Consider the following 26,528-nt stretch of genomic DNA (forward strand, 5'->3'; position numbering starts at 1 on the left):
GAAAGGAAACTGCCATCCTTATCTGGTCTGGCCTACACGTTACCCATAGTGATATTGAATTAATAGATAAATCCTAAATTTGCTACCATAAGCAATATACTGCTGTTAATCACTTATACAGATAATTGGCAATCACAAGTGCAATTGCAGAATTTGTGGACAACGCCAAAGTAGGTGATATGACCAACTCTGAGGAACTCCAACAAAATCAAATTTCAATACAAGTGTGAAGGTGGGAGCAATAAGGAGGCGTTTGAACAAGGGCTTTTCTTTTAGAAAAACAAAGTGTTGGGACTCATCTCCAGAGGAATAGAATCGAAGAGCTGAGAACATAGAACGTTACAGCACGAGCCCTTTGGCCCTCGATGTTGCGCCAACCTGTGAAATTAATCTGATGCCCATCCAACCTACACCATTCCATTGCTATCCATATGTATGTCCAATGCCCATTTAAATGCCCTTAATGTCGGCAAGTCTACTACTATTTGCAGGCAGGCCATTCCACGCCCCTACTACTCTGAGTAAAGAAACTACCCCTGATATCTGTCCTAAATTTGTCACCCCTCAATTTAAACCTATGTCCCCTCGTGTTAGCCTTCACCATCTGAGGAAAAAGGGTCTCACTGTCTTATCTAACCCTCTGATTATTTTATACATCTCAATTAGGTCACCTCTCAACCTTCTCTCTAATGACAACAGCCTCAGTTCCCTCAGCCTTTCCTTGCTACCACATCTTTCCTACAGTGCGGTGACCAGAACTGTATGCAATGCTTCAGGTGTGGCCTTACCAGTGTCTTGTACAGCTGAAGCATGACCTCATGGCTCTGAAACTCAATCCTCCTGCCAATAAACACCAACACACCATATGCTTTCTTAACAACCCTACCAACTTGGGTGGCAACTTTCAGAGATTTATGCACCTGGTCACCAAGATCTCCCGGCTCATCTACACTGCCAAGAACTTTACCATTAGCCTGGTACTCAACATTCCTGTTATTTCTTCCGAAGTGAACTACCTCGCACTTTTTTGCATTGAACTCCATTTGCCACTTCTCAGTCCAGCTCTGCACCTTATCTATGTTCCTCTGTAACCCACAACATCCTTCAGCACTATCTACAACTCTGCCTACTTTAGTGTCATCTGCAAATTTACTAACCCATCTTTCTACGCCCATATCTGGATCATTTATAAAAATGACAAACAGTAGTGGCCCTAAAACAGATCCTTGTGGCACACCACTAGTAACTGAGCTCCAGGATGAACATTTCCCATCAGCCACAACCCTCTGTCTTCTTTCAGCTAGCCACTTTCTGATCCAATTTGCTAAACCACCTTCAATCCTGAAACTGTATTTTGTGCAATAGCCTCCTGTGTGGAACCTTGTCAAACGCCTTACTGAAGTCCATATACTGAAGAACTTGTGTTAAACATGACAAGACCACACTTGGAGTGTGGTGCACAGTTCTGGTTTGCATATTATGTAATGGAAAGTGTAAAACAATATTTGTAAGGATGATGCCTAAAATAAGAGAATATAACTGGGAGGAGAGATTGAACAGGATGCTGTGATTCTTTCAGAATGTATCGAGTCTTTAAATTCTGAAGGAGGTTAATGATGTAAATGTAGGAAAGATATTTCCACTTTGTGAAAGGTTCCAAAGCTAAGGGCTATAATTTGGAGGTCTTGTGGTTCAATGAGTAGTATCCCAGTCTCAATACCCAAGGTGGAGATTGTGGATCAGATCTGCCTTGGGATGGAAAACTGAAGAAGTGGATGACAATCACTAATTCATTTGTCCAAAGAATTGCTGCAATGTTGATGCCATTACCACTTCATACAGTTAATGTATATATTGATGCTCTTGAGGGGAAACTGGATAGGTTTCCCCTCAAGATAAGAGCAGAAGGTATTACTGAAAAGATTACATGAAGAGGGCTGGGAGGGGGCTTGTCCAGGGAATAAACACCAATAAGGAATTGTTGGGTTGAAGTTCTTGTTCCTATCTACATTCTATGTAATCTGCTAGTGTTGGTAACTGCAGGTAATTGGAGATAGATGGGGACCCTGATGTTAGGTATTTGGATTCCAATATAATTTTATTGTAGGTATCTTTTTTAACTTTGTTTCTTTTACTACTTTGTACATAAGTATTTTTGTACTGAGGTACCTTTGTACTTAAGATGGCACCATGTGTGGTGACATTATATACATTTCATTGTACTCCTGTACTAATGGACATGAGTACACTTGACAACAAATGCTAAGTTTGTGTGATTTATGGAGATAAAGTTGCAGCCTATCCTGTGGTCCATAGTATCCAGTCAGCTTCAGGCCTTAATGTTTTTGGATTAAACTACTGCTGTTCCTAGGCAGCATAATTATGACCTAGGAAGATAGTGAGTTGGCAGTCAATGGAGAGTGACAAGACTGGGGTGAATAGGTCAGGGTAGGGGAGCCTCGACAAAGAGTGTAGAGTTGAGGCACTGGTGAAATGCCTGCTTCTCTATCTCTAAACGAGCGTTTGTTTTCTGAAGAAGGGTCACTGGACCTGAAATGTGGGTGGGACAGTAACTCAATGGTTAAAACTGCTGCCTAACAGTGCCAGGGACCCAGGTTCAATTCCAGCGTTAGGTGACTGTGTGTGTGGAGTTTGCATATTCTCTTCGTGTCTGTGTGGGATTCCTCTGCGTGCTCTGGTTTCCTCCCACAGTCCAAAGATGTACAGGTTAGGTGAACTGGCCAAGTTAAACTGCCCATGGTGTTCAGGGTGCATTAGTCAGGGGAAATATAGAGTAATAGGGTAGGGTAAGGGTTCTGGGTGGGATACTCTTCGGAGGGTTGGTGTGGACTTGTTGGGCCGAAGGGCCTGTTTCTATAGTGTAGGAATTCTAATTCTAAAAGAAATGTAAACTCTGATTTCTCTCCATAGATGCTGCCAGATCTGCTGAGTTTTACCAGTTATTTCTGTTTTTGCTTCTCATTTCCAGCATCTGTATATTTTTTTGATTTTTGAACATTTATCTTACTTTTTACATGATGTAGAGTGATAATGACAGCTAATGCTACACTGACTGATTTGAAATCTCAAGTGCAACACCTGATCCACATAATCCAAACCAGTTTCCTTGTGGGAATTAAATCTGGATGCTGAGTTACTCCTTTGCTTATATGTGGAGCAGAGTGTCTGTATTAACCCTCCACTTTAACTGATGGCAGTTACCAATGTGGTTGTGTCCTGAACAAAGGTCCAAATCATTGTTATTCCCTGAAATTCTTTTTTCTTGCTCTTCTCCTCCATCCACCTATTCTTTTTCATCTGGAAAACACGAGCAGCAAGGATTATTTTGTAGCGTCTCGTCTCCATATTATTGCGTTATATTTCATGATCATTAAGTCAAAGGATTTTTCAAGAGTCATGCTTATGATGTCATCATTGCATCTTAGGATGTGACCTGAGGGTGTGAATGTCTCAGAATCTATCTTACCTTGGATCACTTAAAGCATGACACCCAACAGGAAGTATGCGCCTCTGTTTTAAATTAATACCTTAACATTAACCTCAATGTTTCTGCCCGAGGAATGCAATGTTTATACATAATAAATCATTTTAATAGACGTCTGTTGGATACTTTCACATTTTTAAAAATTTGGAAGGTAACATAAACACTACCACATTGAATAAAACACTCTGCTGGGAGCAAGTTTGCACCACATATGGATACAAATCTTACATCGAGATTCAAGTAAGAGTTCTTAACTATTCAGCACTAGATATACATTTGTTGGAAGCAACAGCAGCTTGTCATACTTTTTAAAATTATTCATGTTTCAATTGAAGTAGCTCCATGGAAGAAAAATAAGAACATTGGCTTACTTCTGTTTCTAAGCCCAATCAGCCTTCAAGCCCACTCTGCTATTCTGTAAGATAATTGGTGATATCGTTGTGATCTCAACTGCACTTTCCTTTCAGCCCGCCAATACCTTTGGCTCCTGTGTCTATCAAAAATCTATCTAACGCTGCCTTGGATAAATTTAATGTTCCAGTCTCCATTGTGTTCAGGAGATAAGAATTTGGAAATAAAAACACCTCTTCTCCATCTTAAAGCGGCGATGTCTTATTCTTAAACAGTCTCCTTTTGTTGTAGTTACCTTTTGCAACCCACCCTATCAAATCCACTTAGAACCTTGAGTTTCACTAAGGTCACCTTTTATTTTTCTGAATTCCCACAGGTCTGGGCCCAATTTGTTCAGCTTTTTCTCCTAACGTAATTCTTCATCCCAGGAATCAGTTGTATGAACCTTTTCTGAGAAGCTTTGAATGTAATTTTTATCTTTATTCAGATAAGGAGGCCATCACTGTACACAGTAATCCAGACGTGGTCTCACCAAGGCTCTGCATAGTTGCAGCAAAACTTCCCTGTGTTTCTGTTCACTTGCAATAAACCCTAACATTTCATTTGCCTTCCTAATCATGTGCTGCACTTGCATTCCAACTTTTGTGATTCTGCGCCAGCTCCAGGAATTCCCAGAATGTTTCTCATGCAATGAAATTTCTTTGAAAATTTCTTGTTTGGAATTTTTCCCTGGAAAACAGTTTCCTGTGCATTTGGCCTTTTCTACCACCTGGCTTAATCCAAATCCCATCTGGAGTATCACTTAAAAAGTCTTTTTGAATGTTGCATTCCTTTCCAGCACATGGAAGCCCTTGCCAATATGTACCCGTCAACTGATGTTGCTAATACAGATGATGTGGTCATTTATCTCATTACTGTTTGTGGGATTTTGCTATGTGTCTAAATTGGCCACTAAATTTCTTGTATTAATACAATGACAAAGCTTCACATGTTCCTCATTGCCTGTCAATTGTCTCAATGAGTCCCTCTTTGACTTGCTGTCAGGTTTTGTCTGCTGGATTTCAGGATGTCTTACTGCATTAATGGTACAATGATAATAAAAAGTTACTGCTATAAAACAGTTGGGATTTGGGAGAATACAGGAGGTTCTCTACAAATGCAAACCTTTCCTTTCAGTAGGTGAGGAAGTGAACTATCTGCTCAAAATCAGGGACGAGTTTTACTTTTCTCTTTTGTTACTTGTTTCGTTGAGCTGTCAGTATATTGGCGACCAGTGACATTAAGATGAATGACACATTCAGGAAATAAAGTCACCTTTGACCAAATTAATGCACATACCATGTGACTTCACATTGGAATTGCAAGAATTTAAGAACAGGAAAAGGTCATTCAGTGCAGTAAAACTGCTTTTCTTAATACTGTGACATGCACTATCTTTAATTAACCATATCTGCCGTTTGCATGGAGTCAGTATTCCATTTCTTTGGAAATTTGTGAATTCTGCAGGGAGAAACTACAGTTTATTTGCTTGTGAGGAAATCAGTATGGAAATAAATAAAGTTTATTGAGTGATTACATGTTTTTAAGACTAGTTCATGTTTTTGGGGCAGTTCCAACGTGCTGATGGCCAGCCTCTGATCTTCTACCCACCTTAAATTCAGCTTATTCAGAATTCCGCTAGCATTCATTCTAACTTGTACCAAGTCCTGTTCACCAAAATTGGCTCATTGTCAGATGATGCCCGAGCTTTAAAATTTTTTTCAACTCCTCCCTATTCCTGTAACTTCCTACAGCTTTATTACCCTTCCAGTGCTCTACCACTCAGACTCTTGCAATTTTGGCTTGTTGCACATCCCCAGTTTCCTTCAGTTTCCTGGCAGACTTAAGTTTGAAGCTCTGGAATTCTCTTTTTAAATCTCCACTCACTTCCTTAAAATCTACTTGTTTGATCAGGAAAGGGGGGGGTGGGCAATCCTATTTGTAACGTATACATAGATGAAGTATCATGTATAAAGTGGAATTATGATGTCAGTGCAATGCCATGGTTCCGTTGGTTATATTCTCGCCTCTAAATTGGATGGTTGCATGTTCAAATCCCACTATCAGGTCATAATCTAAGCAGACACTTCAATGAACCACTGTTGGCATTTCAGCCTGGGCAGCATTGCAGCTTTTGAATGAGATGTTAAGCCAACACTTCATCTGCCCTTTCAGAAGGATGTGGCACTTTTCAAAGAAGATTAAGGAAGTTGCTGGCTAATACTTTTTTTAAAAATCAGCAGCAGTCCATCTGTAAAATGATCAAATTACCCATGACCACTTTGTGTTTGTGGGATCTCGCTGTGTGAAAATTAGTTGCGATGTCATTATTAAAGAGGGACTGCATTCAAAACACAAATACTTGATGGGCTGTAGGCGTGTTCTGAACTTGTGAATTATAGAATCCCTACAGTGTGGAAACAGGCCATTAGGCCCAACAGGTCCACATCAACCCTCTAAAGAGTATCCCACCGAGACCCATTCCCCAACTACTCTACATTTCCCCGAACTAATGCACCTAGCCTACACATCCCTGAACACTTAGCACGGCCAATTCACCTACCCTGCACATCTTTGGACTGTAAATAGCATTTTGTGAACTAATGAAGTGCAATACTGAGAATTAGTATACTGACCTTGCATCATCCTTAGTCATAAATAGATATTGCAGAGTTGATGTTGCAGTGGAGTACATGTCCATGAAGACACTAATTTAATGATTTCCTCAAACCTTGCTCCTTAGGCTTACAATTGAATTGGACCTTGTACATAAGCTGTATCAATCCCTCACTGATTTGTCTGTTTTTGCTTCTTCCCTAATTTTTCACCAGTGGTGCTCCCACCAGAGAAAGCAGAGCCATGTGATGGATTCACATCCACCTTCAGCCAAGATGATGGAGAAAAATGTCCTGGTAAAGAAGGCAGTAGAGGGACAGGCAAGAAACGACTGACCTTTGATGTGAGTTTTTTCAGTCTGAAGATAGTGAATTATTGAAGAAATTGCTTTGAGAAGAGTTCTATTGATGAGGCATGGTTAACTTAGGCTCTTTAAAAACAAAATGTCCAAACAGATGTTTGTGTTTTGCCTTTACTAAATTAATATATCATTATAGACTTTGGCAGTTATTCTATACACCTATTAGATGGTTGGGCTCAAAACAGAATATGTTTGAAGAATTAGGGTAATGCTGGAGTCTTATGTCTGGTCTATGAAATGGATCCCTGCTGGAAGCACATGAGAAGTGAGAGGTCAGGAATTGGCCATTCAATTCTCTATTCATTTGGGTCACGACTAACCTGTATGTAACTCCATTTACTCACCTTTGCTTCGGATCCACTAATACCCTTGCCTTTTCAGTTGACCCAGCCTCAACAATTCTTGAATGAAAGAGTTCCAGATTCCATTATCCCTTCTGTAAAATGCTTCTTGATGTTAACCCTGAAAGCCTAGGCATAACTTTTAGCTTATTCCCTCATTTCCAAATACCTCCATCAGACCTAGTCTCTCTCCCACTGTCCTTCACCTTCTCTCTCTCTCTCTCTCTCTCTCTCTTTCCTACTGTTTCCCTCTCTATACATCATCTCTTAATCTTCTGTACCCAAGGAAATGTAAGCTGAGTCAATGTAACCCTTTTCTTGTACAATAGTCACATGCATAAGAAGTAGACTACTTTAGCTGTGTACAAGCTCATAACCTCATGACTTGTTTGATTCTAATTGTGACGTTTATATGATTCCCATGATAAAATCGATTGCACAGTTGATGTTGCAGTGGAGTACATGTCCATGAAGACACTAATTTAATGATTTCCTCAAACCTTGCTCCTTAGGCTTACAATAGAATTGGACCTCGTACATAAGCTGTATCAATCCCTCACTGTAAAGTTCCAGAGCAAATAAACTCTTTTCCCAGTATATTACAACTTTAATTTAACGAGTATAAAAGTGCCATCTAATTTGTTAACCACATGTGACCAACTGAAAATCAAGTATGGAGCATTGATCATCAATTTAGAGAATAGAAAATGAGTAATACATCCCATTTCTGTACATGGAATTTCGATATTGATATGTGCATTGTTTGGCAACAGTATCAGGAAAGTAAGAGAGTTTTTTGATTGGTATGGATGCTTTCATTCTTTGGTGGTGGATGATATGCAAGTATAAATGTGTGAAATGGATTTACTTCGATTGTGTGTAAAGTGCTTTGTGCGTTTGTGCCCATAACTGGTCAGCAGTTTCTATTGCACAGTGTTGTGCTCAATCTCTTCCATATTAGTCAGTGGGTAACTCTGGTCTCGAGCTGAAGCTTACTGATTTGGAAGGTCTGTGATTCGGTTTTTCCATCTGTGTGTCCCTAAAATGATATTCAGAAGGGTGCAATTGACCTTTGAGTTCATTGGTTGGAGAAGGATAGAATTTGCTAGGCCTCCCTGTCAAGTAGTTTCATGGTGATCCTCGCTGGAAAAGTGGGGATGTATAAATGAGTGGTTAACTAGATTAGCCAGAGTTTCTAATATCAAACTCACACATTGGGATGATTATTCAGGTGAATAAGCTATCAATACCTATAGAAAATAGATTTCTTCAATTCTAGAAGTTCTGTTCTACTTTTCCAAAGCAGTAATTGAATATAAGGTGAAAGAAATTTAATCTAATGGAATTCAAAGAGCTACAAAATAAAGGCAAATAAAGTTGCCAGTTATTCCTTAAATAAACTAGTAACTCATCCCTCAATTGGGTCTGGGTGGGTTACTCTTCGGAGGGTCAGTGTGGACTGGTTGGGCCAAAGGGCCTGTTTCCACACTGTAAGGAATCTAATCTAAGCTACACTTTTATAAGGGGACACCATTTCCCAGAAACAGTAGAATTTGGCAGTGGCTTGAGCCTAGGTTTTGCATTACTACCATGCCACATTTTATTCTTCCGATGCACCTAGAGTTATGACTTGTTTCAACCTGTTAATAAAAATCCCACAAGTAGAGGAAATTTAGAATAGAGAAATGCACTTTCTTTTCAGGAGCTAGAGTGTGACGTATCTGTTGAAGAAGATAACCATCAGGAATGGACCTTCACTCTTTATGATTTTGACAACTGTGGCAAGGTTACTAAGGAGGTACTTTTACATTTACATTTGTTTCTGCTTCTTGGGAAGTCATGGTGTATTAATTTCCACAAACTACCAATATAAATAACATTGATAAAACTTTAGGTGTCTTATAATTGGGAGAGATGATAGAGAGTACATGATGAACCCAAAAGAAGCTCGCTATTTTTACAATAGAGAATTGTCCAGTGATTTCTGGTGTTGCTTTATTAGAACAATTTGACAAGCCACAATCCGTTGATGAGTGTATGAATGTAAAATGTGCATGATTGATGGGGATTGACCCTGGGACTGTGGAGTAAGAAGCTGCAGTCAAGCCTTAGCTATGTGAGACCTGAAACAAACTGAAATGTGCAGAATCACTCTCAAGTGTAAGACCTGCCTCACTCTCAAATGGTTTGACGACATAATTGATGTAGGAAAGGTCTGCAAGGTTCCATCTCTGTTTTAGTTTTAGACCCTCTGAAATGTTGGGTATGGGAGAACATTTTTACAAGAAGCAATATTATTTGTAAGTAATCAAGTAAGATCTTTTTTTATTGCGTTGTGATTCTAGAGAATTCTTCATCTTCAACATTGGATTGATCCTTAATTTCTGTACAAGTCCTTTCATCCATTACTTTGTATTTTTGCTGATTATGTTTTTCTCCGACATCTGACTTTTGTACTGAACTTCGATACAATTGACTTTTTTTAAAATAAAAGAATCATCCTGGGGTATCCATGTTATCTGTTTGTATGTGAAAGTTTTTACGGCATTTCTTGGGTGGAGAAATCTTCTACAAATTATGATAGCATTTTTATTGCCAGATGGATTGTGGCATAACTGCAAGTACTGTCTAATCATTGGCAGTAGAGGGAAGAGTAATGGTGTAACTTGAAGTTGATTAGCAATGATTTAATTATTGCTTAATGGGGCATTAAAGCATAGAACAATTAATACATCCAGGGAAGTTATTTGGGTGGAACTGAGAAATAAGAAAGGGATGATCACCTTATTGGGATTGTATTATAGACTCCCTAATAGTCAGAGGGAAATTGAGAAACAAACTTGTAAGGAGATCTCAGCTATCTGTAAGAATAATAGAGTAGTTATGGTAGGGGATTTTAACTTTCCAAACATCGACTGGGACTGCCATAGTGTTATGGGTTTAGATGAAGAGGAATTTTTTAAGTGCATACAAGACAATTTTCTGATTCAGTATGTGGATGTACCTTCTAGAGAAGGGCAAGTGACTGAGGTGTCAGTGGGGGAGCAGTTTAGGGCCAGCAACCATAATTCTATTTGTTTTAAAATCGTGATTGAAAAGGATAGACCAGATCTAAAAGTTGAAGTTCTAAATTGGAGGAAGGCCAATTTTGACGGTATTAGGCAAGAACTTTCGAAAGCTGATTGGAGGCAGATGTTCGCAGGTAAAGGGACGGCTGGAAAATGGGAAGCCTTCAGAAATAAGATATCAAGAATCCAGAGAAAGTATATTCCTGTCAGGGTGAAAGGGATGGCTGGTAGGTATAGGGAATGCTGGATGACTAAAGAAATTGAGGGTTTGGTTAAGAAAAAGAAGGAAGCATATGTCAGGTACAGACAGGATAGATAGAGTGAATCCTTAGAGTATAAAGGAAGTAGGAGTATACTTAAGAGGGAAATCAGGAGGGCAAAACGGGGACATGAGATAGCTTTGGCAAATAGAATTAAGGAGAATCCAAAGGGTTTTTACAAATATGTTAAGGACAAAAGGGTAACTAGGGAGAGAATAGGGCCCCTCAAAGATCAGCAAGGCAGCCTTTGTGTGGAGCCACAGAAAATGGGGGAGATACTAAATGAATATTTTGCATCAGTATTTACTGTGGAAAAGGATATGGAAGATATAGACTGTAGGGAAATAGATAGTGACATCTTGCAAAATGTCCAGATTACAGAGGAGGAAGTGCTGGATGTCTTGAAGGTGGATAAATCTTCAGGACCTGATCGGGTGTACCGGAGAACTCTGTGGGAAGCTAGAGAAGTGATTGCTGGGCCTCTTGCTGGCATATTTGTATCATCGATAGTCACAGGTGAGGTGCCGGAAGACTGGAGGTTGGCAAATGTGGTGCCACTGTTTAAGAAGGGTGGTAAGGGCAAGCCAGGGAACTATAGACCGGTGAGCCTGACCTCGATGGTGGGCAAGTTGTTGGAGGGAATCCTGAGGGACAGGATGTACATGTATTTGAAAAGGCAAGGACTGATTAGGGATAGTCAACATGGCTTTGTGCCTGGGAAACCATGTCTCACAAACTTGATTGAGTTTTTTGAAGAAGTTACAAAGAAGATTGATGAGGGCAGAGCAGTAGATGTGATCTATATGGACTTCAGTAAGGCGTTCGACAAGGTTCCCCATGGGAGACTGATTAGCAAGGTTAGATCTCAAGGAATAAAGGGAGAACTAGCCATTTGGATACAGAACTGGCTCAAAGGTAGGAGACAGAGGGTGTTGGTGATGGAGGGTTGTTTTTCAGACTGGAGGCCTGTGACCAGTGGAGTGCCACAAGGATCAGTGTTGGGTCCTCTACTTTTTGTCATTTACATAAATGATTTGGATGCGAGCATAAGAGGTATAATTAGTAAGTTTGCAGATGACACCAAAATTGGAGGTGTAGTGGACAGCGAAGAGGATTACTTCAGATTACAACAGGATCTGGACCAGATGGGCCTATGGACGGAGAAGTGGCAGATGGAGTTTAATTCAGACAAATGCGAGATGCTGCATTTTGGGAAAGCAAATCTTAGCAGGACTTATACACTTAATGGTAAGGTCCTAGGGAGTGTTGCTGAACAAAGAGACCTTGGAGTGCAGGTTCATAGCTCCTTGAAAGTGGAGTCGCAGGTAGATAGGATTGTGAAGAAGGCATTTGGTATGCTTTCCTTTATTGGTCAGAGTATTGAGTACAGGAGTTGTGAGATCATGTTGCGGCTGTACAGGACATTGGTTAGGCCACTGTTGGAGTATTGTGTGCAATTCTGGTCTCCTTCCTATCAAAAAGATGTTATGAATCTTGAAAGGGTTTAGAAAAAATTTACAAGGATGTTGCTATGGTTGGAGGATTTGAGCTACAGGGAGAGGCTGAACAGACTGGGACTGTTTCCCCTGGAGCGTCGGAGGCTGAGCAGTGACCTTATAGAGGTTTACACAATTATGAGGGGCATGGATAGGATAAATAGACAAAGTCTTTTCCCTGGGATCGGGGAATCCAGAACTAGAGGGCATAGGTTTAGGGTGAGAGGGGAAAGATATAAAAGAGACCTAAGGGGCAACTTTTTCACGCAGAGGGCGGTACGTGTATGGAATGAGCTGCCGAGGATGTGGTGGAGGCTGGTACAGTTGCAACATTTAAGAGGCATTTGGATGGGTATATGAATAGGAAGGGTTTGGAGGGATATGGGCCGGGTGCTAGCAGGTGGGACTAGATTGGGTTGGGATATCTGGTCGATGTGGACAGGTTGGACCGAAGGGTCTGTTTCCATGCTGTGAATCTCTATGACTCTATGACTCTAATGTTGCCAATTCACTTGATTCTGCTCAACACTGTGGCAGTCTAACCAACACTGCAAATCTTCTGACACTTACTTGTCATGAAGCATACACACCGAGAAATCATTTATCTGCAGCACTAAACTCAGTCAGCTAGGAATCAAGTGATCATGTCATGAATCTTTCTCCACTGTCTTCTAATGGAACAGGGCGATTGAGCCTGAAATCTTCCCCTTTTGGACCATTGTGATGCGACAAATTATGGTTGTCTGCTGGTTTCAACCTGGTCACCTATTTGCTTCGCTGCAATACTCTTGTTGGAATCAATTTTATGAAGAAGGATTGTGTTTTTGTAGTCTTGGTATGGTGGAGGTTGAAAGAAAACGAACATTTTCAACATGACAGTGGAACATCATATAAACCATTAGCAGCAATTGTTACTCAGTGTTCCCCACCCGGAATTTCTGAGTACATGAAGCAGGCACCTAGCATGGATTGGGACGGGTGAGTTATGAGAGGAGACTCAAAGGAATTCGGAACAACCTTCTTCACTCACTATGATTATGTGAAGGAGCTTGCTACTACATGGAATGGTTGAGGCAAAGAGCAACGATGCGTTTAAAGGGATGCTAGTTGAGAGCTGGAAACCTCTATCTCCATTTTATCTCATTCTCTTGGTAGGTTTTACTTTTACTGTCTTGTTTTTCTTTGCTTTTAGCTGACATTCATCATGTTGTTTCTTTATTTGTGTCATTACCTCTCTTTCCCTTAATTTAATGATCCTTTAGCATTTAAACTCTACTCTCTACCCCATCACTGATATTCTCCTTTTTGCTCATTTTTCAACCCTCCTCATTTTTACTTGCAAATAGCACCCAGTACTGATGAAAACTCATAGACCTGGAATGTCACCTCCTGGTTTATCCTGCTACAGAAATGACCTGACTTGTGTATTTTCAGCATTTTCTATTTTTGATTTGGACTTTTGGCATTCACAGGGCTTAACTTTGGCGATTACGAAAGAGTTAAATCTGATCAATCTGAGGTGTGTAAGATTGCGGGGCACAGACAAGATAGGCAGTAGCTGTACACCTTAGTTGAAGGGTCAATAACGAGGGGGATAATTTAAAGGTGAAGGGCTGGATAATTAGAGAGGATTTGATTAAAACCATTTTCATCCAGAAGGTGGTGGGAATCTAAAATGCATTGCTCGGGAGGACAGTAATTTAGGTAAATGCTCAACCTTTAAAAGGTGTGTGGGGATGAGGTCTTGAAATGCCATAACCTTCAAGATTGTGGGCCAAATATTGGAAAGTGGAATTAGTGTGGATAATTCAGCATAGAACCAATGGACCAAAGGGCCTCTGTGAGATGCAGTAAAGTGAGAGAAGCCTTGGGTACAGCACAACTTAGGAAATTGCCCTGTGACAATACTTAAACTCTCTAATTCTATGCATAGTGGTGTCAGATCCAACAAAAACACAATCCAATTCAGAGATATTTGTATTTTGAGAAGATTGTCTATGTTTCACAGCAAGGGGAGCACAGCCATTCATCCAGGTATATGAGTGCATGAGAAGCATGTGAATTTGGAGCTGTTACCAGTGTACTTTGTTGATTAGTGAGCAGGGTTCCTCATCACCAGTGCTTACTAGCAAGTGAGAGATCATTCACTTTAGCCCCAAGCTGGATTGATCCTAAGTCTTTTCTAAATGGTGATGAGCACAGATTTATTGGTCCAAGAACTGAAGCCACAAACCTAGTGGTCAAGTACGTGAAAATCATTTTATCATGTTATTGAAATGTCTGCTGGGAGTAACATTTCAATTGTATAGACCACCAATTGACTACCTCCAGAGTCCTGCATTTAGTTCTGGCCACTGAACTTCAGGAAGGACTGGCTTTATAGAGTCCATCACCAAAATGTTACCCGAACTAAAAAAAGTCAAATTAAAGGGACACCTTCCACTGACACTGCTTGTATTCCACTGAGTTAAGATGTTTAAAGCTAAAGGACTTTCTGCTGGAGGTAATGATGCTATTTTCTCCGGTGGTGGAGTTCAGAAAATGTGAGAATGACCCTGAAGTTAGAGCTAAGCCATTCAGGAGTGACATCAGGAAGCATCTCTTCACATAATGCAAATTTGGAACTCTCTCAAAAGGCTGTGGATTTTGGATGTAGGTTTGCTCGTTGAGCTGAAAGGTTCATTTCCAGATGTTTCATTACCTTACTCGGTAACATCTTCAGTGGACTTTAAGCAAAGCAATGCTGAAACTTCCTGCTTTCTATTTATATGTTTGGGTTTCTTTAGGTTGGTGATGTCATTTCCTTTGGTGATATTATTTCCTGTGGTGAATTCACTTCCTGTCCCTTTTCTCAGGGGTGGTAGATGGGGTTTAACTCAATGTGTTTCACTATGCCTTAACAATTTCTCATTTGAATCCTCCCACTTCCTCCAAACCAAAGGGGTAGCCATGGGCACACATATGGGCCCCAGCTATGTCTGTCTCTTTGTTGGCTACACAGAGCAGTTGATCTTCCGTAATTACACCGGCACCACTCCCCACCTCTTCCTCCGCTACATTGATGACTGCATTGGCGCCACCTCGTGCTCCCGCGAGGAGGTTGAGCAATTCATCAACTTCACCAACACATTCCACCCTGACCTTAAATTTACCTGGACTATCTCTGACACCTCCCTCCCCTTCCTGGACCTCTCCATCTCCATTAATGACGACCAACTTGACACTGACATTTTTTACAAACCAACCGACTCCCACAGCTACCTGGATTATACCTCTTCCCACCCTACCTCTTGCAAAAATGCCATCCCGTATTCCCAATTCCTCCGCCTCTGCCGGATCTGTTCCCAGGAGGACCAGTTCCACCACAGAACACACCAGATGGCCTCCTTCTTTAGAGACCGCAAATTCCCTTCCCACGTGGTTAAAGATGCCCTCCAACGCATCTCGTCCACATCCCACACCTCCGCCCTCAGACCCCACCCCTCCAACCGTAACAAGGACAGAACGCCCCTGGTGCTCACCTTCCACCCTACTAACCTTCGCATAAACCAAATCATCCACCGACATTTCCGCCACCTCCAAACAGACCCACTACCAGGGATATATTTCCCTCCCCACCCCTTTCCGCCTTCCGCAAAGACGGTTCCCTCCGCGACTACCTGGTCAGGTCCACGCCCCCAAACAACCCACCCTCCAATTGTGGCACTTTCCCCTGCCACCACAGGAACTGTAAAACCTGCGCCCACACCTCCTCCCTCACCTCTATCCAAGGCTCTAAAGGAGCCTTCCACATCCATCAAAGTTTTACCTGGACATCCACTAATATCATTTATTGTATCCATTGCTCCCGATGCGGTCTCCTCTACATTGGGGAGACTGGGCGCCTCCTAGCAGAGCGCTTTAGGGAACATCTTCGGGACACCCGCACCAATCAACCAAACCGCCCCGTGGCCCAACATTTCAACTCCCCCTCCCACTCTGCCGAGGACATGGAGGTCGTGGGCCTCCTTCACCGCCGCTCCCTCACCACCAGACGCCTGGAGGAAGAACGCCTCATCTTCCGCCTCGGAACACTTCAACCCCTGGGCATCAATGTAGACTTCAACAGTTTCCTCATTTCCCCTTCTAAACTTCCAGCTCAATAACTGTCCCCTTGACTTGCCCGGACTTGTCCTACCTGCCTATCTTCTTTTCCACCTATCCTCTCCACCCTCTCCTCCTTGACCTATCACCTTCATCCCCTCCCCCACTCACCCATTGTACTCTATGCTACTTTCTCCCCAACCCCACCCTCCTCTAGCTTATCTCTCCATGCTTCAGGCTCACTGCCTTTATTCCTGATGAAGGGCTTTTGCCCGAAACGTCGATTTCAAAGCTACTTGGATGCTGCCTGAACTGCTGTGCTCTTCCAGCACCACTAATCCCGAATCTGGTTTCCAGCATCTGCAGTCATTGTTTTTACCTCTTATTCTAACTATGCCTTACCACCCACTTGACCTTCAACAACAAAACTTACAGACAAACCAATGGTACACCCATGGGATCTCCAATATCAGGGTTCTTAGAGGCAGTAATTCAGAGACTTAAGCAAACAGCTCTGCCAACCATCCAACCCAAACTCTGCATCCGTTACGTGGATGACTCCTTTGTCATCACTAAACGAAACAAGTTAGAGGAAACCTTCAAGACCATCAATAATACCCTTACTGACATAAAATTCACTAAAGAGGAGGAAAATAACAACAAACTGCCATTCCTAGAGGTCAAAGTAGAGCAAACAGCCAATGGGGAACTTCAAACCAGCGTCTACAGAAAAACAACACACACAGACCAAATATTGAACTGCAGAAGCAATCACCCCAACACCCACAAACAAAGCTGCATCAGAACATTATTTCAATGAGCCAACACACACCACAGCACAGAGGAACTACGCAGAGCAGAGGAAAATCGTCTATACCGTGTCTTCAAAAAGAATGGGTACCCAGTGAACACTGTCCGCCGATTTCTCAGCAACAAAGCGAAACAAGCAGATAAAACACGTCCAGAAACCCTAGCCACTCTCCCCTACATCAAATACATCTCTGAAATGACTGCCAGACTACTAGCCCACAAACCCACCAACACTTTAAAACAGCAGCTAATGAACTTGAAAGACCCTATACAGACAATGAACAAAACTAACGTCATTTACAAAATACCATGCAAGGACTGTAACAAACACTATATTGGACAAACAGGCAGAAAATTAGCCACCAGGATACATGAATACCAACTAGCCACAAAAAGACATGACCGTCTTTCACTAGTATCTTCACATATGGATGAGGAAGGACACCACTTCAATGGGACAATACGTCCATCCTAGGACAAGCCAAACAAAGACACGCACGAGAATTCCTAGAAGCATGGCATTCCAACCAGAACTCTATCAACAAACACATCGAGTTAGACCCCATCTACCACCCCCTGAGAAAAGGAACAGGAAGTGACTTCACCACAGGAAATAACATCACCAACCCAAAGAAACCCAAACATATAAATAGAAAGCAGGAAATTTCAGCATTGCTTTGCATAAAGTCCACTGAAGATGTTACCTAGTAAGGTAATGAAATGTCTGGAAATAAGCCTTTCAACTCAGAGAGCAAGCCTACATCCAAAACCTCACCTGAGCTACAAATCTTCTCAAAACTCACTAAGGCTGTGGATGCACGATCACTGATACTTCCAAAAGTGAGATAGATGTTACGGAAGAGTAATCAGAGCTATAGAGTTGGGCGTACAGATCAGCCATAGCTTAAAAAAATACAACAGGATAAATGATAAAGGATAACTCCTTTTCTTGGGTAACAGGCTCAAGTGGCTAGTTTGCCTACTGTTGCTATATGGAACCCTGGGTATTAATTTTTAACTTTGCTTTTGCTATTGCAAAAATTAAAATTTTAACTACTGGTTTTTAATTTTCTTGAAGTACAGGATATCATTTAGAACATGGAATCATGTTTGAATATTCCATGTGTCGAATGTAGGAAAAGCTTCGGTGCAACAAATGACTTTTCATTGAATTAAACATATTAAACTTGTCTTTTGAAAAATGAAATGTGTAGGATATGTCCAGCTTGATGCACACCATATATGAAGTTGTAGATGCTTCTGTGAACCAATCATCTGCCACCAGCAAGACGCTGAGGGTAAAGTTGACAGTGACCCCTGAACCTTCGCATAGGAAGAAAGATGGCCTCACCAATGGTCAAGGTAAATTGGTTCTCATCTACTGCAAGCTGATCATAGAATAGTTTCCTTTTCATTTAAATTATTTTTCATCCTCCAGCAGGTGGACATGACTCGTATTGTGTATGTGTGTGGCAAATCTTCCTTCGGTCCTAGAAAACAAACTAAAATGCCCACTCTCGTTGTGGTGCTGCAAGGATTGTTTTGGTTTTAAAGAACATGTATTCCTCCAATTTGATGCATCACTGTGATCACAGTGCCTGCTTCAGCTCAATAAGCAGCAGTCTCAGCTCTAAGTTAGAGAATTATGGGTTCAATTCTGTCTCCATGGGCCTAAGCATAGAAACAAGTCTAGGACTCCAGCTGCAGTCCTGAGGGAGATCTAAACAGAAAGGCCATATTTTGAGTGAATCACTGAACCAAGCACCTGTCTGACCGCTCAGATTAACTCAAAAGGTCACATGACACTACTTTGAGAAAGAGCACGGGTGTTGCTCCCAGTGTCTGGGCTATTTATACCTCAAACAGAATTTAAAGCTAGTTTATATGATTGGTACTGCAGAAGTATTTAATTGGTTGTAAAGTGCTTTGGATGCCTGAGATCATGGGTATAAATGCACATTCTTTCATTATGTTAATTGCAGTTGACCAAAAGCTTCTGCAATACTTCATCACTTTCCCTGATAAAAAAAACTCTTGTGGAATAATTGCCATGGCCTGAATCACTATAGCAACAGGCATAAACCATATATCTGCTGGATTCACTGACATTTCACTGTTCCTCATCAGCGCTATTCTATCTTCACTGACTTTTAAGTCACAAGAAAGATGCAACACCTGAAGCAGGCAGGTCGATCCAGTTGGTAGGCACATATTTATGCTCATCACAAGCCTCTTCCCATCCTACTTCACCTGGCCCTACTGAAACTTATCTCATTCCCCTTTAATGTGTCTATGCTGATTAACCAGCCCCCTCTCACAGCCTATCTGAGGGTTTTGCAACAACTTATGACTAAAAGGACTGAATTTAAACTGTCAGTTCAGTTAGCGAAAGGAATTTTACATTCTGTTTAGATTAGATTACATTACTTACAGTTTAGAAACAGGCCCTTCGGCCCAACAAGTCCACACCGCCCCGCCGAAGCGCAACCCACCCATACCCCAACATTTACCCCTTACCTAACACTACGGGCAATTTAGCATGGCCAATTCACCTGAGCTGCACATCTTTGGACTGTGGGAGGAAACCGGAGCACCCGGAGGAAACCCACGCAGACATGGGGAGAATGTGCAAACTCCACACAGTTAGTCGCCTTAGGCGGGAAATGAACCCGGTTCTCTGGCGCTGTGAGGCAGCAGTGCTAACCACTGTGCCACCATGCCGCCCACTATTAAATTAAATTCACTCAGTCCGTCCCTTATTGCTGTTGAAAGTTTTACTCCGTGCTTTTTGAGCAGCTTGAAACCCCTATGAGGTGGTGAACCAAACATGTTTACGGAGAGACTTTTCTGTTCACCTTTCTGCAGATCGAGAAAGCAGCCGGGGCAGGAACGAAGGAGAACATGTGGAGGAAATGAAGAGCATGGACAAAAGGCTGTCTGCTCATCTCAGGTACTAATCTACTATGAACAACAGATTTCTAGCCTGATTTCCATATCACTGAGATCATTAAAAAGACAAATAAAGTTATTGTAGTCCTTGAAATACTGAGCACTTGAGCTTGTGTCTGGTTTCTCAATAAAATGTGGCAAAATCAAGAGGTTGTGAGTTTGCAAAGTTCACCTCCCAATGGAAATGCTCACTGCACACAAACATAGAGTCACAGAGATGTACATCATGGAAACAGACCCTCCAGTCCAACCCGTCCATGCCGACCAGATATCCCAACCCAATCTAGTCCCACCTGCCAGCACCTGGCCCATATCCCTCCAAACCCTTCCTATTCATATACGCATCCAAATGCCTCTTAAATGTTGCAATTGTACCAGTCTCCACCACATCCTCTGGCAGCTCATTCCATACACATACCACCCTCTGCGTCTCCTCTGTAATCTGGACATTTGCAAGATGTCACCATCTATTTCCCTACAGTCTATATCTTCCATTTCTTTTTCCACAGTAAATACTGATGCAAAATATTCATTCAGTATCTCCCCCATTTTCTGTGGCTCCACACAAGGGCCGCCTTGCTGAACTTTGAGGGGCCCTATTCTCTCCCTATTTTTCCTTTTGTCCTTAATATATTTGTAAACGCCCTTTGGATTCTCCTTAATTCTATTTGCCAAAGCTATCTCATGTCCCCATTTTGCCCTCCTGATTTTCCTCTTAAGTATACTACGTGCAATTTATAAACAATCCTTTGGTCCTGCAGCCATCTTACTAAATAACTCTCCAGGTTAAGTTTGGAACCCTGCAGAATGATCCTTGAGACATTTTTGGAATAAACATATTCCCTTTTAATGGATTAATCCCACTTTACTTCTCGCATTCCTTGATTCCTTGCTCAATGACACATTTCTATTTGACTAGCTTCCATAGTATATGGACTGTACTCCGAGGAATAGAGAAGCATGTGCATGTGTAATACAGTAATCATGGATGACTTCAATCTGAATATATTCAGAGTAAACCTAATGAGTGTTAATGCTGTGCAGAATGCATTTTAAAAGTGTGTTAAGGATGGTTTTCTAGCATAAAAATATTGAGAATCCAACAAGGTAACAATCTATTTCAGATCAAGCATTACATGTCTGAAAAAGGCTGATTAATAATCTTGTGGTAAAAGGGATGAGTGATCATAACATCATAAAATTTTATATTTGAAGGTCAGGTCGTTAAATTTGAAGTCTGTGTTAAATTTGAACAAAAGAAATTATGAAGTTTAGAAGTGGCTGGAGTGTTTGGGGAAATACTTTAAAAGGTATGATTGTATATAAGCAAGTCTTTAAAGAAATATTGCATTGTTTACTTCAAGGCCCAAAACTGCCAAAATTTCTGACAGTTGTGGCTAACAAAGAAGTTAAAGATTGCCTAAGATTAAAAGTCATATTAAATTGCCAAAAATAGTACGAAACCTGAAAATTATAGGAATTTTGCAATACAAACAGGAGAACCAAGAAACTGAAAAGGAGAATAAAATATGAATGTAAAACATTATTTTTTTTTAAGAAAAGCTTTTAAAAGGCTATAAAACCTTTTATAAATGCATAAAAATAAACCATTTGGCTCAGACAAATGTAGGCCTATTAGAGGCAGAGTTAAAAGAATTTGTAATGGGTAATAGAGAAGTGGAAAAGAAGCTAAATGATTACTTTTGTTTCTGTCTTCACTGAAGAAGATAGAAATCTCCCAGAATTGGACATCCAAGAGGCTAGGGATAACGAAGGATTGAAGGAAATTAGTCTTGGTAAGGTTATGTTAGAGAGATTAATGGGACTGAAGGATGATTAGAATTTGGGATTTGATATTTTACATCCCAGAGTTGTTGAAAGAAGTAGCTATTCATGATAGTGGCACAGTGATGACCACCTTCCAAAATGCTATAAATTCCAGAATATTCATGCACATTGAAAGATAACAAATGCCATCCAACTATTTAAAAAGGGATGGAGAGAGAAAATGTGGACGTATAGACCTGTTGTTCTTTAATCAAGGTTAGGGCAATGCTTGAATCTAAATGGACTCTTGGATAATAATTATCTGATTGGACATAGTTCTTATGGATTTGTAAATGGGAAATCGTGTTGATAAACCTTTTTGGCATGTTTTTGAGAATTGATAAAGGGGAATTGGTGGTTGAATTCAGAAGAACGTTTTATAAAGTCCCTAAAGGAAATTTGATTATCAAAATTAAAACACTTGAGATAAGAGGTCATGTATAGCATGGATTAAGAATTGGCTTACGGGCAGAAAACAGTAGAAACAGGCTGAGACTAGTGGTATGTTGCAGGAATTAGCTTTCTGGGCCCCAGCTGTTCGCAATATACGTCAATGATTTGGAATTGAGAGCAAATGTATATTTACAAATTTGTGAATTACACAAAGCTAGGTACAAATAATTACTGCAAGAAAGTTGCAAAGTGGTTTCAGAGAATTTTTAAGAGCAGACGGGAACACACCCAATAATGTGGAAAAATGAGAGCATATCCACTTTGATATGAGGAATAGAATTGCAGAGTAGTTCTTAAATGACAACACGTTAGACAATGTGAATGTGTAAACTGGTTTTTCCTTGTCAATAAGTCACTAAAGGGTGACATGCTTATTTGGGGTGGCACAGTAGCTCAATGGTTAGCACTGCTGCCTCACAACGCCAGGGATCTGGGTTCGATTGCATGCTCTGGTGACTATTGTATGGAGTTTGCATGTTCTCCCTGTACCTGTGTGGGTTTCCTCCCACAGCCCAGAGATGTGCAGGTTAGGTGGATTAGCCATGAAGGATTACAGGGATAGGTCTGGGTGGGATGCTCTTCATAGGGTCAGTGTGGACTCGATTGGCCAAATAGCCTGCTCCCACACTGTAGGGATTCTATGAGCTAGAGAGGCTAATGGAATGTAAACCTTTAAGACCAGAGGATCTGAGTACAAGAGTAGCAAATTCTACTTTAGAACCTTGATTAAACCGCACCTAAAATGCTGTGTATAGTATTGGTACACTTGCCTTAGGAGAGATATTATTGCAATAGAGGCAATGCAATGAAGGTTTACTAGACTTGTTCCCAGGGTAGCAGGTTTGTCCTATAAAGAGAGACCTGAAAAACTGGATCTGGATTCTCTAGAATTTCAAAGGATGAGACAAACTCTCATTGAAACTTACAAAATTCTTAAAGGGTTAGACCTGTAGATGTAGATAAGCTATTTCTCCTGTTCAGGGAAACTAGAACCAGGGGCACGGTTTCCAACTAAGAAGGAAGACACTTAGAACCAAGATGAGGAGAATTAATTTTCACTGAGGATTGTGAACTTCTGGAATTCTCTATATTGAAAGCTATGTCATTGAGTATATTTTATGGAAATTGATAGATTTCTAAATACCAATAACATCAGTGGACATGAAGATATGGCGGTGGGGGAAAGCATTGAATTGGATGATCAACCGTGATCTTATTGAATTGTGGAGGAGATTCAATTGACTAAATGGTCTATTCCTCTTCCCAAAAGACAGCTTATTGCACTGGTTAAAAATAATAATGGGTAGCCACTAAATCGCACCCCAAAAACGAATAGTAAAAAAATCCTTTCCATATTTTTAATTTCCTCATTATTAACTGTGTGCACCCTGAATTTGATCATTGTTAAAATGTATTTGTTGATTCCTCGCGCACCATCTTTTCCATGAGTTGCAAATTTTCTTTGTTCTTCTGGATACCTGGAATATCTCTATTTCTCACCATTATTCCTCTTAAGCCATAATATCCTATCCATGATCAGCTTCAGCACAAATTAGTCAAAGCATTAAATATAAATAATTGAAGAGTAAGTGCAGAAATTTCAGGAAGCACTTATTTACAATATCTGAAATGATCTGAGGCTTCTTTCCCAACAAGATGGGCTGAGTAGCCTCTGTACCAATCATTGAGAACTAATGAGAGTTGTGCACACATCCTTCAGCTGTGGTCTAACTGATACCTTTTGAACTGTATTCCATGGTGACCTACAATAGCAAAATATAGCTGAAGGCTTCACAGATTAATCCTCTTGAGCGCTTTAACTGAGTATTTGGTTCAGCACACTGTACCATTGTTCCATTTAGTACTTCCTTTCTCTTTTGGTTTCTTGTTCTCATTCTTAATTACTTTACAGTTGTTAACACTGGGACATACGAACCAGATATTGGCTTGATTGCAACCAGATTCAGAAGAATTTGGATATAGTTTTTCAAAATTCGACCAGTTTAGCATAATCAGCTAACTCGTAAATTATCCGTCCTGTATCCTTATTCATTACCCATTATCCAACACTACCTGTTGAATTTGTATCTTAATTCTAACCTCATTGATAGATTTTCTTTGATTTTAGTTTATCTATTTCTTGGCCAACATCAGACCATGTTTCCTGTCATTTCTATAGTAACAGTTTCCAAAATGTAAAGGCTTTCTGCAAAATCCAAGTATACGTCACCAAAAAAGAGAAAATGCTGGAAAATCTCAGCAAGTCTTGCAACATCTGTAAGGAGAGAAAAGAGCTGACATTTCGAGTTTAACTGACCCTTTGTCAAAGCTAAAAAAAGGAGAAATACTAGTATAAATACCTCCCTTTTTTTTAGCTTTGACAAAGGGTCAGTTAGACTCGAAACGTCAGCTCTTTTCTCTCCTTACAGATGCTGCAAGACTTGCTGAGATTTTCCAGCAGTTTCTCTTTTTTGGTTTGAGATTCCAACATCTGCAGTAATTTGCTTTTACCAAGTATATGTCAGCTGTACTTCCCCTGCCCACTATTTCATTGATTCTTCGAATCTGGAGGCCATTTGGCCCACTGTGTCAATGCTGGTCATTTGAAAATGTTAGCCATAATCTCTTCAACAACAACAACAACAACAACAAAAAGCCTTCAGAGCCATACCTGCCTTGAATTTCAACAAACAGCCCTGTGCTTAATACGCAGGCCCAGTTTAAACCTGAATTGTTATAGTATCCCATTATTTTCTCAAAATGAAAACTGAAGCCAGGTTAATCACTTGCCTACCTTTCAGAATTCAACTCCAGTTGAGTATAATTGCTAAAGACTAATTGATTACTTTTAGTTTCTAACTCTTAAAGAATATGAATTGAGTTAGCTAGTTTGTGCATTTGAAATTTTAACTGTTAATGACTCTCCATATACATCAATATGTTCTGCTAGCTACTTGCAGAAGGGTTCCTGGAAACCACTTTTCCTGCTCAAGCAACTTCTTCTCCTGCTATTTGTGGAGAGCAACTAGTTGATGATTCTGTTTTCTTTTAATAACCCTGGATTCTAGACTTGCACTTTTTTAAATATAAGAAGTTTTTTTTTCATCACCCATTTACTGTGTGTATTTTGAAGAGGCTTTATTGTTAATTAAAATTACCAAGGTTACAAGTGCCTTTACTGTGGCAGACTTTAAGGGATGTAGATAAGCTGGAAGTCTGCAAGGTTAAGGTTCAATTAAATAAAGGGGAGAGTGAAAGAGACTTTGAAATTAAACCAGACCTTGCTCCAGGTCAAGAATTTGACCTTGCGTTGAGGAGACTGGTCTCGAGTTCAACTCAGTGAGTTCCAAACCTTTTGAGCTCACATCAAGAGCTGTTAACATGTTGGAATGAGTCAAGAATAATTTTGAAATGGGTTGTTTTCTTGCAGAAGGTACAACTGTGACCAGCAGCATTCAAGTGTTCGTGAGCATTACTGTGTAGATGAAAACACAGAGAGAAGAAACCATTACTTGGACTTGGCCGGGATAGAGAACTACACATCCAAATTTGGACCAGGTAAAGGAATAAAACAGTCACTACTTTAGCGTGATTGGAAAAGCATATTCCAAATGATAGCAGCTCACTGCACAAAGATATTTTCCTTCCTGTCCCCTATAATTTGGTCTGTTAATCATTTCAAATCTGCTACCACTTATAATTATCCCATTAGGTCATGGAAACACTGTTTCTCCACCTCTCTGATCAAAACGTCCTCATAATTTTGAATGTCTCCATTAAATCTGCCCTCTACTTTCTCCACTATAGCTTCTGTGATCTCTTCACGGAAGTCCTTCTCCCCTATTGCCCCTCTGTGACATCTCCACTTCACCTTCTTCAAAGCTTCACCACCTTCGTTCCAGGTGAGGCCTGCCTAACCAATGCTTTATCAAGAATTAGCATAACCACCTTACTTTTGTGCTTTGTGTCGAGAACAAGCTCTCTTTGCTAGCTGAATAAAACCAATAAGAATTAAAGTTACCTCCTGTAGTATGATGAACTGGGACAGTTGTAAATGGAAGGACCTATAAAGCCCAGCTATATTTTACTGATCACATCGTGCTATCAGGTAGTTATTGATTGAACCCTTCCCCCATTCATGCTCTTCCTTACCTTCCTTCCCCAACTTGGAACTCAAATGTAAACTCCAAATACATTAAATGACATTTACTCCCAAGTAAAATGGCACAGATTGCTCTTCAGTTTATTTCTACATGACCATATTTTTGAGGGGGTGTTGAGAGACTTCTTCTCTCTTAATTGATCAGGGAGGCACATAAACATTTTAATCTTTTGCAGACATCACATGCGTCAAACCTTTGCAGGTTGT

General features: G+C 40.6%; 1 protein-coding gene across 2 annotated transcripts in view; it reads left to right on the forward strand.

The window, feature by feature from the left end:
* Nucleotides 1–26,528, forward strand: part of nkd2b (NKD inhibitor of WNT signaling pathway 2b) — a 131,510-nt gene that overhangs the window by 97,080 nt on the left and 7,902 nt on the right. Inside the window, exons 5-9 of one of the 2 annotated variants that reach the window (XM_072560585.1) lie at nt 6,727–6,854; nt 8,916–9,011; nt 18,145–18,292; nt 19,796–19,880; nt 25,590–25,717. In XM_072560585.1, coding sequence (XP_072416686.1) covers nt 6,727–6,854; nt 8,916–9,011; nt 18,145–18,292; nt 19,796–19,880; nt 25,590–25,717 — 585 coding nt within the window. The remainder of the gene's footprint in view (nt 1–6,726; nt 6,855–8,915; nt 9,012–18,144; nt 18,293–19,795; nt 19,881–25,589; nt 25,718–26,528) is intronic. The other variant, XM_072560586.1, reaches the window with a different exon arrangement.

Source organism: Chiloscyllium punctatum, chromosome 41 (assembly GCF_047496795.1).
Source record: "Chiloscyllium punctatum isolate Juve2018m chromosome 41, sChiPun1.3, whole genome shotgun sequence".
Classification (NCBI taxonomy): Eukaryota; Metazoa; Chordata; class Chondrichthyes; order Orectolobiformes; family Hemiscylliidae; genus Chiloscyllium; species Chiloscyllium punctatum.